We start from the raw sequence: 12797 nt of genomic DNA, 5'->3' as shown, positions 1-12797 counted from the left end.
CAGCGGGTAAGTTTAAATGTTTAAAAAAGGGGTTTTTATCGTCACTTTACCTTAGAGACAGGCCAACGCAGGTGTAGGATATGCTACGCAGGAGGAGACGGACGTTCGACGAGGAGGTACAGATGGTAACTGTGATCACGTACCGTAACTTAGTCTAATTTACACTACGTGAACTTTAACCTAAGCTTATTTATATTTTTTCTGTTTTTATATTTTATATTTTTTTTTCTTTTTGATTTTTAATTTTCATCACTTTCACTAAATTCAATCTTAGTTTTCTTTGCTACACTTTGATCCCCTTCAATGGTTTGACTGCTTTAATGGCTTCCTTCTGCTTGATGATCGTCGAGATCGTAGACATATTCCAGCCATATTGTTGAGCCAGATCACTCACGCTCACCGCGCTCATGTTTTTCTATAATTTCTTGCTTCAATTCTAATGAAAGCATTGCCTTCTTCCTTTTCTCACCACTACTACTACCTGTACCGAAACTAAGCTTCTTAGGACCCCTCATTATACGTTAAATCAAAAATTAAATGTGAAAAAAGGATGATACAGTAATAAGCACTGTTAATAACAGACCGAACAGAGGACAACCACACGATGTGCATGAGAACAGAGAACTGACCGACTCGACGCTCAATGGCGTCTCTCCGACAAACTGCCGTCTACCGGCGTAAACAAGATCTACGTCGGATGTTGGAGCATGACTTTGGGTGTCGAGACGAAAATTTTATCGAATTTTACTTCGGATGTTGGAACAATCGTATGTAAAGGCAATCGTATGTAGAGGTTCCACTGTATTTGATTTATACACTATAAAAGGAGTTATGTCAGCCTGTTCAACATAAAAACATTTGCTGCGAGTTTGAACATTTGAAGTTCTACTGATTCAACAATCCGATTAGGAAGATCATTCCACAACTTGGTCACTGCTGGAATGAAACTTCTAGAGTACTGGGTAGTATTGAGCCTCTTGATGGAGAAGGCCTGACTACATGGGGTCCTCAGGTTACGACGTTGATCCGTTCTTAAGATGCGGTGTAACTCGAATTTCAGTGTAAGTCGGAACACCATAAATTGAATACTCTATACATACTGTACTGTACTGTAAAGTATTGTACTATAATAAAATGTATCAAATGACATAAAAACAGTACTAGAAAAAGAGAAAACAATTCTTTACCACATGAATTAAAGTGAATATTAATAAAAAAAAAAAAAGAGAACAATTTCTTACCCTAATCCTATGGTTGGCTTGCACCCTGGAAGGGATGTTGCAAGGGACATAGAGACAGGTTTATTGTGGAGAGGAAGCTGCAGAAGATGCTGGAGAAACTGGGGCAGGTGAGTCATTATTCTCTGGAAGTGAGACAGAAGATGCTGGAGAAGCTGGGGCAGGTGAGTCAGAACCTACAGAAGGTGCTGGAGAAGCTGGGGCAGGTGAGTCAGAACCTACAGAAGGTGCTGGAGAAGCTGGGGCAGGTGAGTCAGAACCTACAGAAGGTGCTGGAGAAGCTGGGGCAGGTGAGTCAGAACCTACAGAAGGTGCTGGAGAAGCTGGGGCAGGTGAGTCAGAACCTACAGAAGGTGCTGGAGAAGCTGGGGCAGGCGAGTCAGAACCTACAGAAGGTGCTGGAGAAGCAATAGAGGCAGCTGAGGTTGATGGTGGAGGCTCTGTAGCAATAGAGGCAGCCAAGGTAGACGGTAGAGGCTCTGTAGCAATAGAGGCAGCTGAGGTAGAGGGTAGAGGCTTTGTTGCTGGCAAATCTGGAGTAGTACAGGCAGCTGATGTAGAGGGTGCAGGTCTCTCTACTTTCTTAAAATACCGCTCCAGGTTAGACTGGACAGACAGGATCCTCTTCTCATCCAAGATCTCCTAGTGAACCTGTCCATGTTAGGATCCTAAGCCTAGAAAGTTGCCAATGGTTGCTGTATCTCAGCAAAACCTTTTGACAAGCCCTACCTTGTGAAAGCCTTAGGATCTGGGGTCGGGGTTTCTTCTTCTTCCTCTATGACCTGCTTCTTCAGTTGTATAAAGTCCCCAGCAAATAACTCCTCTCCATGAGATTCCAGCAGCTCTGTAACATGATCAACCTCCATATCCAGATCTATTTCCTTACTCAGGGCAACAATGTTCTTGATAACATGGTCAACTGTGTCCTCAAACCCATGGAAATCATTCACAAATTGAGGACATAGTTTCCCCCAAACACCATTCATGTTTGTCATCTTAACCTCCTCCCGGGAATCAGCCATGTTCTTAACAGCATCAAGGATGTTGTAGGACTTCCAAAAGTCCTTCAGAGTCAAGTCCTTCGTTTCAGTTGCCTGTAATGCCATAGCAATCGTCCTTCGGTGGAATGTGGGAAAATACTAAGCAAAATATTACGAAGGGAGACAATGCACAACTATTTAAACTGAAAGGAATAGGCCGAATTATATTACGAAAAAAACTACGTCTATGACAGTCAGAAGGGATTGTTTTCCCGCCAGGCCGCTGCAAGCTGTTCTTTTACCTCCCCATAAGTTTTCACAAATATCAGGTTTTATTAATTCCATGTTTTTGGTAAATCCTGGTATTCAAAGAAAGTTTATAACATGTTTAACTTATGCTGGATGTAATTTATCCCAATTTGTGTTAAAATATGTGAAAAATTACGAAATTACAAAGCAGTGCATCCGAAAATAAGCTGCTGTCGTTGACTTCGGCGGATTGTGTTATTAAATTTAGACTTACCATGACAATACTTTTTAATATATTTATTCTTTAACATTGTTTATTGACAAAACATATATCTGATGGAGAAATATAGGTTAGTAAATAAGTTTCGATTTACATTACTTGGTAATTATTTGAGAACAATGAAGGTGTTCAGACGAAAATACTTCCGACCAATCAGGTATCAGGAACCTTTCCGAGCTAAAAGGGCACCCCCTGTGAGTCGGGGCAAATATGCACCGCTAAAAAAAAAATAGACTACAGCGGTGGGTTAGTTACACCTCCCTAAAAGTCTTATGGTTAGTCTTCCAGCTTTGCCAAAAGTATATTCCCAAATTATGGGCAAAAGGGTTTGTATTTAGAGATGGGACAAATTAAAATAATTCCTATTTTCTTTCCCTTTAACAGGTGTTACCCTCTAGTAAAGTATTAAGTCAATAAGGTGGCTGATGGTAATTCTCTCCCCAAGGGTAAGCCTAAATATTTTGTCTTTTAGATGTCTCATCACAATTGTGTGACTCAGACCATTGTTTACCTGCGCTCGATTCTTTTCCCTGATTTAGGTTATTTCTTACATATTTTTCTGAATGTTATCATCTTCATGTTGGTTATGAGACTCATTCCCCATTTTATCATCAAGTTTATCTCAAGAAAAATTTAGAATATTCATACCTCTATCAAGAAAATTGACAGAATTAAAAGATTATGAACCTGACAGGTATTATGAAATAAAGGGCAGGTATATGAATAAAATGTAGTTAAAAAATACTGAACACATCATCCTAAGTTAATGTTAAATGCAAATCCTAAATGTCTTTTTAAATTAATTTAATTCAGTGTGTCTATGGGAAAATCATGTGTTGACATTACCGTAAACATGGTCGTAGACCAGATCATCTCGCCCCTTTGAAGAAATAGGAAGCCACCATACAAGTCTGTTTTCTGGTTACAATAGCTACGAGCCACGAAACATATAAAATCCTGTTCAACCCATCTATGAAACTTAAGAGACTTGAAATCCACCATTTCAGTTGAAGGCAGGAAATCATCCACCACTAAACCTGAAAATAAACATAATACTAAGTAAATCATCTTTCAAAGCACATTAAATGAGTTACTCTATAACTGAATTTCCATAAAATATGAGAGAGAGAGAGAGAGAGAGAGAGAGAGAGAGAGAGAGAGAGAGAGAGAGAGAGAGAGAGAGAGAGAGAGAGAGAGAGAGAGAGAGAGAGAGAGAGAGAGAGAGAGAGAGAGAGAGAGAGAGAGAGAGAGAGAGAGAGAGAGAGAGAGAGAGAGAGAGAGAGAGAGAGAGAGAGAGAGAGAGAGAGAGAGAGAGAGAGAGAGAGAGAGAGAGAGAGAGAGAGAGAGAGAGAGAGAGAGAGAGAGAGAGAGAGAGAGAGAGAGGAGAGAGAGAGAGAGAGAGAGAGAGAGAGAGAGAGAGAGAGAGAGAGAGAGAGAGAGAGAGAGAGAGAGAGAGAGAGAGAGAGAGAGAGAGAGAGAGAGAGAGAGTGTTTGTTACAAGGATTTTGGATGTCCACAGTTGTATCTTTTCAAATTTCAGTTTGTATCCGTTACCTCTGGACTGATTTGTGCTAAGCTTGAATAGATTGTTGTAATCTACATTTGATATTCCTTAAAAATTTTCAATGCCCCTTAACTGTCCCCTTAGTCGTCGAGTTTGTATATCAAATAAGTTCAAATGTTCCATCCTCTGTCTACATCCAATTTGCCTTAGTGTTGGAACTAGTTTGGTGGCCCTAACTTATACTGCTTCTAGTCTATATCCTTCTGAATACTGGGAGCCCAGTACTGGACTCCGTATTCTAGATGGGGTCTTACTGGTGACGTGTACAGCTGTAGTACAGTGTTCTTATTTCTGTATTAGAATTTTCTCTTATGTAACCTATTAGTTTTTGCGCTTTCTTTTCAGCTTTTATGCTCTATTTGGCGAACTTTAAATCCGCGCTGATAATAATACCAAGATCTTTCTCCTGGTCCACACTTTCCATTTCATTACCCAGCAGTAAGTAATCTGATTATGCATGTCTTTACATTTCCCACAGTTGAAAGGCATTTACCATCTTCTGGACCATTCTCCTAGCTCCATTAGATCCTCTCTTAAGGCTTCTACGTCTTCTGAGTTCGCAGCATTTATGCCCAGTTTAGCATTGTCGGCAAATTTGGCTATTCTACTAGTTAATACAAAATCTGTCATTAATGTAGATCGGATTTAGCAATGGGCCCAGGACAGATCCTTGAGGTACTCCACTTATAACAGCTATCCACTCTGAAGCTTCTACATTAATTAAAACTCTGTTTTCTGTTTGTTAGCCAATCTTCAATCCATTCAGCTGGCTCGTCAATGATGCCTAGTGCTCTAATTTTAACCATTAATTTTTTATGAGGAACTTTGTCAAAAACCTTTTGAAAGTCTAGGTATAGGATGTCTATTGCCCTGCTTTTGTCATAAATGTTGAAGATGTTGAGGAAAAATGCCAAAAGATTTGTCACACATGATCTATTTTGTCTAAATCCATGTTGGCTGTCTATTAGAAGATTGTTTTTCTCTACAAGTAGTCGTCGACTTACGACTGAGATAGTCGATTTGGACGTACTTTATGTCAAACTTAAAAAGGGAAGTTTCCGTAGATTTATTATGATGCGTCATGATCTGGCCATCATGTAAGTCATATTTTATCAATATTTTCTTACTGTAAATCATTATTTCATTTTCTTAGTTCATAGGATATCATATGATCTATCAAAAGCATTTTTGTGTTCTATTTTTCAATATCAAAAGCATTTCGACAATCAAGAATTGTGGTTTATTAAAGCATGTTAATAGTCTATTCTACAATTTCTTGAGCATTTTAATAACCATTAATTACTTTTAAATTACTTTCGGTAGGCATCAGCTGATCTTAAGGTCACGATACTGTATTGCAGTTAGGCGCATATACAGTACAGTACGAATAACAAGGAATTACATAATTTTTAATTTTCTTAACATTCGAAATCTCTCCAAAATGAATATTACAACAGCACAAATATATTATAGGGTATCACATCTCCCATACCGTTCGTTTATAGACCTGTGTGTGTGTGTGTGTGTGTGTAATTATTAGGGAATGTGGAAACTTAAAAGAAATTGAAATAATTCTGATTTGCAAACAAGTAATGATTGAAGTGTGCAACACACTGTTTACTTTTTAGTGACTAGTTTACAATCTATAATGTATGGATGAAAATGGACTTACCAAAATTTAAATTGGATTTTATTATTAAATTTTTTATTATTGAGGAAATTTATTGTCACTTTGTATTTTCAGACATGTGAGAAATTCCTCTCACAATGATTTAACATAACATTTTTGTGTATGCATCTTTATTAACCATAATCTTCCTCTTACCATAAGGTTATTAGTATTGCACATTCATACAGGTTATTGATAGATTTATTATTGAGAATTGTCGTTTGTCGGGTAATAGGGAAACAGGAATTATGTTATTGCGTTTGTGTCTTTGTTCAGGAAACCGAAATTTGCATGTCTTCGTATTTTGTAGATAGATGTTCTTTGTTGCATATCATATTATTATTATTACTAGCCAAGCTACAACCCTAGTTGGAAGAGCAAGATGATATAAGCCCAAGGGCTCCAACAGGGAAAAATAGCCCAGTGAGGAAAGGAAATAAGGAAATAAATAAATGATGAGAATAAATTAACAATATATCATTCTAAAAACAGTAACAGCATCAAAACAGATATGTCCTATATAAACTATTAACAATGTCAAAGACAGATGTCATAAATAAACAATAAAAAGGCTCATGTCAGCCTGGTCAACATAAAAACATTTGCTCCTACTTTGAACTTTAAGTTCTACTGATTCAACTACCTGATTAGGAAGACCATTCCACAACTTGGTAACAGCTGGAATAAAACTTCTAGAATACTATGTAGTATTGAGCCTCATGATGGAGAAGGCCTGGCTATTAGAATTAACTGCCTGCCTAGTATTACGAACAGGATAGAATTGTCCAGGGCGATCTGAATGTAAAGGATGGTCAGACTTATGAAAAATCTTATGCAACATGCATAATGAACTAATTGAATGACGGTGCCAAAGATTAATATCTAGATCAGGAATAAGAAATTTAATAGACTGTAAGTTTCTGTCCAACAAATTAAGATAAGAATCAGCAGCTGAACACCACACAGGAGAACAATACTCAAAACAAGGTAGAATGAAAGAATTAAAACACTTCTTCATAATACATTGATCACCAAAAATCTTAAAAGACTTTCTCAATAAGCCAATTTTTTATGCAATTGAAGAAGACACTGACCTACTGTGTTTCTCAAAAGTAAATTTGCTGTATAGAATCACACCTAAAATTTTAAGTTATACAAATTTAAAGAAACATTATCAATACTGAGATCCAGATGTTGAGGAGCCACCTGCCTTGACCTACTTAAAAATAATACTTTGAGTTTTGTTAGGATTCAACTTCATACCCCATAATTTGCACCATGCACTAATTTTAGCTAAATCTCTGTTAAGGGATTCACCAACACCAGATCTACATTCAGGGGATGAAATTGATGCAGAGAGAGTAGCATCATCTGCATATGCAACAAGCTTGTTTTCTAGGCCAAACCACATGTCACGTGTATATAGTATGAAAAGTAATGGGCCAAGAACACTACCCTGTGGAACACCAGATATCACATTCCTATACTCACTATGGTGCCCATCAACAACAACTCTTTGAGATCTATTACTTAAAAAGTCAATAATAATGCTAAGAAACAACCCACCGACTCCCAACTGTTTCAGTTTGAAAACAAGGGCCTCATGATTAACATGGTCAAAAGCAGCACTAAAATCAATGCCAGTCATACGAACTTCCTGACCACAATCAAGGAATTTCTGTACAGCATTGGAGATTGTAAGAAGGGCATCACATGCTCCAAGGCCTTTATGAAAACCAAATTGCAAACTAGGGAGTAGATGATTACTTTCAGCAAACCTATTAAGATGTTTTGCCAGAAGACGTTCAAAAACTTTAGATATGGGAGTTATGGAAATTGGGCGGTAATCAGTGGGACTTGAGCTACCACAAACACATTTACATGAAAGAGTAACATTACCAATTCTCCAACAAGTGCTAAAAGCTCCTCTTCTTGCTAACTTGCGCAAAATAACAGATAACTTTGGAGCTAAGAAATCTGCTGTCTTTATAAAAAACAAAGGAAAAATACCATTTGGGTCTACACCTCCATAAGCATCAAGGTCCATCAACAGAGCTTCAATTTCACAAGATCGAAAAGCTAAACTAGTTAGTTTAGCCTCAGGAAAACAGGAATGAGGAAGTTCAAGTTTTTCATTACTCTGTTTACTGTCAAAAACATCAGCAAAAAGGGTTGCCTTTTCCTTTGGACAGTGAGTGACTGAGCCATCTGGTTTAAGTAAAGGAGGAACTGTTGCATCTACACCAAAGAGTGCAGATTTAAGGGTAGACCACCATTTATGTTCCTGAGTTGTACCAGAGAGTGTCTCTTTTATGGTTAAATTGTACTCCTTTTCAGTTGAGGCATAAACTCTCTGAGCAAAAGCTCGAAGCTGAGTATAGTTGTTCCAGGTCAAATCTGATCTGTTACCCTTCCAAAGTTGATAGGCCTCCTGCTTCTCCAAAAAAGCACGTCTACAATCATCATTGAACCACGGTTTGTCCTTCACTCGGTACCTTAGCACACAAGAAGGGATACCGCTATTGTTGGAATAATAGCATCGAGTGGAGAGATACCCCTTCCACGACACCAACCACAGAAGACTTTCCACTTTGCCTGGTAGACAGCTGCGGATGACTTTTGCAGATATCCAGACATCCTGACCGCAACTTGTTGCGAAAATCCTCTCTCAGCGAGGAGATGCTGGATAGTCTCCAGGCGTGAAGTCGTAGCGAAGCTATGGCTTTCTGGAAGATGTTGGCATGTGATTGTCTGAGTAGATTTTGCCGTGGAGGGAGCTCTCTCGGTAGCTCCGTTAGGAGTTGCAGAATGTCCGGAAACCATTCCGCGTGATGCCATAGCGGAGCTATGAGGGTCATCGAAAGATTGACCAATGTTCTGGTCTTGTTGAGCACCCTCCTCATCAGACAGAACAGGGGAAAGGCGTAAACGTCTATGTTGTCCCACCGTTGTTGGAAGGCATCTTGCCTTGGGGTCTGGGACTGGGGAGCAGTACAGCGGAAGCTTGAAGTTCAGAGCTGTTGCGAACAGATCCACAGTCGGAGAACCCCACAAAGTCAGGACTTTGTTGGCTACTAAATGATCCAAAGACCACTCGGTACTCGCTATCTGAGACGCTCTGCTCAGATTGTCAGCGAGCACATTCCTTTTGCCTGGAATGAAACGTGCTGATAGCGGAATCGAGAGGACTTCGGCCCATCTCATTATCTCTACTGCAAGATGGGATAGTTGCTTCGAAAAGGTACCTCCTTATTTGTTGATGTAAGCCACTACTGTGGTGTTGTCACTCATCACCACCACAGAGTGACCCGCCAGGTATTGTTGGAACTGTTGAAGAGCCAGAAAGATGGCCTTCATCTCTAGAAGATTTATATGGAGGCACTTTTCTGATTCTGACCACAGGCCTGAGGTCCTGTGGTGCAGTACGTGGGGCCCCCACCCTTTCTCTGAGGCGTCCGAAAACGGCATCAAATCCGGGGGGAGGACGAGAAGATCCACTGCTCTTCGTAGGTTCCCGTCTGTCACCCACCACTGGAGGTCCGTCCGTTCCGCAGGTCCCATAGGGATCAAGACATCCGGGGAATTGTAACCTTGATTCCACCGGGACTTGAGTCGCCACTGGAGGGATCTCATCCTGAAGCGACCGTTGGGAACTAGACGAGCCAATGATGAAAGGTGACCAAGGAGACGTAACCACGATTGGGCTGGAAGTTCTTCTTGTCTGAGAAAAGGGCTTGCGACCTTCCTCAGCCTTGCTATCCTGTCGTCTGATGGGAATGCTATGTGGAGATTGGTGTCTATAACCATGACTAGATATACCAGTCTTTGAGTGGGAAGCAGAGAGGACTTCTCGAGATTTACCATGATCCCCAGATCCTGGCAAAGTCCCAGAAGTTTGTCCCAGTGTTGAAGAAGGGATGACACCGAGTCTGCTAGGATCAGCCAGTCGTCCAGACAACGGAGGAGACGGATGCCAATCCTGTGTGCCCACGAAGATATTAGGGTGAACACTCTAGTGAAAACCTGTGGTACTGTGGAGAGACTGAAACACAGCACCTTGAACTGGTACTCCTTCTTGTCTAGGCTGAATCTTAAGTACTTCCTTGAAGACGGAAGGACTGGGATCTGGAAGTACGCGTCCTTCAGATCCAGTGTACACATGAAGTCTTGCGGTCTCACTGCTAGTCTGACCGTGTCTGTGGTCTCCATGCTGAACGGAGTTTGTTTGACAAACTTGTTCAGAGCAGAGAGGTCGATGACTGGTCTCCAGCCTCCAGACGCCTTCTTTACAAGAAAGAGTCGACTGAAGAAGCCTGGGGACCCGTCGAGGACCTCTTGGAGAACGCCCTTCTTCAACAGGGTTTGGACTTCTGCCCGAAGGGCTTGCCCCCTTGCTGATTCCAAGGCATGGGAGCTCAATGACACTGGATTCGTCGTCAGGGGAGGTAGAGATGTTGTGAACGGGACGCAATATCCCTGACTGATTATGGAAATCGTCCAGGAATCGACCCCGAGTTGCGGCCACCTGTCTGCGCAACTTTGTAGGCATGCCCCCACTGGTGGACATGAAGGGGGACTGCCAATCCTAGCGTTTGCGGCCTCGGCTGCTCCCTCTAGGATTCTTACCTCCTCTGGAAGACTTTTTGCCTTTCCTGTCCATGACAGGAAAAGGGATCCTGGACCTTTCTGGATGTTTCCCTTCCGCCACAATGCGCGCTGTTATGCGCTTGCAGGGAGGGGAACGCGGCGATAGCGACCTTGCTGTGCGTTGTCCAGCAGCCTTGCGCGCGGGAGGGTATTGACGCTTACGCGGGGGCGCGTAATGGTGCTCGCGCGATGGAGAATACCAGGGGTCGCGCGCAGGAGACTGCTGATGCGCGTGCGATTATGAGGGCGTGCAGGAGAGCGATGGCGCGTAGGAGCGCGCACGGGAGACTGTGGGCACACACGAGAGCGCGCAGGAGACTGATTGTGGGCACGCGGGCGAGTGTTCGCGCGCGCGTGGGCCCGCAGGATCAGGTCGTTGGACACGCGGGTGAGAGTGTGCGCACCAGTAGATGTCGTAGGGCGCAGGAAAGATACCCCTGGTGCGCGGGCGCGCAGTTGGAGGCTGTGCGCTTGGACGCGCGTCAGTATGGTGGCGCGCAACTGCAGGAGAGGATGGACGCAGGCGCGCAGGGCGCGCGCGTATCTTCGTGGGAACGATAGGGTGACTGCGCGATAGCGAGCGCTGGCGCGCTTGAGACAGAAGTTGGCGCATTGACGAGCGCTGGCGCGTAGGAGAAGTCTTCTTTGACTTCCCGACAGCACCCAGATCTGAAGATCGTGGGCGCGCAGGAGAGATCGCTGTGCGTGGGCGCTGGCGCGCGGGAAAACGCTGGCACGCAGAAGAGCGCTGGCATGTTGGAGAGCGCTGACGTGTTGGAGAGCGCTGGCGCGCAGGTGAAGGCTGGCGCGCTACCTCAGGCAAAGCCTGGCGCGCATGCCCATCATTAGCATGGTGCGTAACGGAAGTATGCGCGCGATGGCGCACATGCCCTTGATGCCCCGTAATAGGGTTCGATGCCTGACGAGCATGCAAGTCAGGTCTCGTAGGCGCGTAGAGCGCATCAGCTCTCAGGAACGGCGACGGCAGGTCAGCAGGTCTGTCGGGTGGAAGGTTGACGTGTCCTTTAAAAGGACGACCTTTCATAGAAGGGGATCGCGAACGATCCGCTGAGAGGTCCAGGACCATAGCAGGAACAGTCAGTGAATGCCGACGAGGCTCCTCTGCGGCAGACTGCAACGGAGATGATGAACCAAAGAGGCACCTCCTCACCGCAGGTGAAGGAAGGCCTCTCTGGCGAAGAGGAAGGCGAGAATTGCGACGGATACGCCCTCCGGGGGCCGTTGGATCAGCAAGCTGACCTTCTGAAGACCTCCGAAGAGGAGTCTCTGTAAGTGAACTCCCCCAAAGGGAAGCAACACCAGCAGGAGAGACTGTTGGACTTAAGTTTCTCCCTCATTGGTTGAGCATTAACGGGAGAAACTAAGCCTTCAGCTACTGCTGGATTTGAAGAGGCAGGGGTATTAGGAGATACCGCATTGGATACCTCTGACACCACAACGTCGACAATCAACAGAGGATCAACCTTTGCCAAAGTTGGTGATTGCTTGACAGCGGCAGCCAATCGGAAGTAGTCAAGTAATGCTTCCTTGGAGGGCGAACCATCGAGCCCCAAGGAAGACCAAAGCTGAAATAGATGGGTTAATAACACATCTTCCCCCGGGGGGAGAGGTGGAGCTGCCTCGCTGGGGAGGCAACGCCATCTCTCGAACCCTGAGCTTGGAAACCAGTACCATGGTCTACGCTACCACTCGACAGTGTCTCGAAAGAGACCGATCGAGTGAGAGCTTCGGAGGAGGTTTGGGCAACGGAAGAAAAGTCCTTGGGTTTTTCTCCTTTCAAAGAAACCTTCGAAGGAGAAAGATCCCGGCTGGACTTCTTACGTCGCCGAGAAAACCTCTCCCACTGGGAGGTAGACCACTCCCTACACTCACCACACTTGTTATTACTGTCACACCGTTGGCCTCTACAGTAAGGGCAAAGGGTGTGAGGGTCTGTCTTGACCGCCGACATGAATGTTCCGCAGGGGCAGTCAGGTAATCTAGGACAGGTGCGCATAACCGCAGAGGCCAACTTCACACACAAACCTGTCAAAGAGAAAGCAAAAAAGCATTAATGGCTGCCAATGAGCGGCGAGGATAATAGAGGACATGTCCATCTACCATCCGAGCCGAGAGCAAAGTGAGCTCAGGCACAAGTGTGTGTGAAGGG

At 43.6% G+C, this 12797-nt stretch overlaps 1 protein-coding gene across 2 annotated transcripts in view; it reads right to left on the bottom strand.

The window, feature by feature from the left end:
• Positions 1-12797, bottom strand: part of LOC137653485 (uncharacterized) — a 191270-nt gene that overhangs the window by 69162 nt on the left and 109311 nt on the right. For both annotated transcript variants that reach the window (XM_068386930.1, XM_068386929.1), the window contains one exon: positions 3594-3784. In XM_068386930.1, the coding sequence (XP_068243031.1) occupies positions 3594-3784 (191 nt within the window). The remainder of the gene's footprint in view (positions 1-3593; positions 3785-12797) is intronic.

Source organism: Palaemon carinicauda, chromosome 14, assembly GCF_036898095.1.
Source record: "Palaemon carinicauda isolate YSFRI2023 chromosome 14, ASM3689809v2, whole genome shotgun sequence".
Classification (NCBI taxonomy): Eukaryota; Metazoa; Arthropoda; class Malacostraca; order Decapoda; family Palaemonidae; genus Palaemon; species Palaemon carinicauda.
Note: the sequence above shows the minus strand (reverse complement) of the source record. Positions and strands in the feature narration are given on the sequence as shown.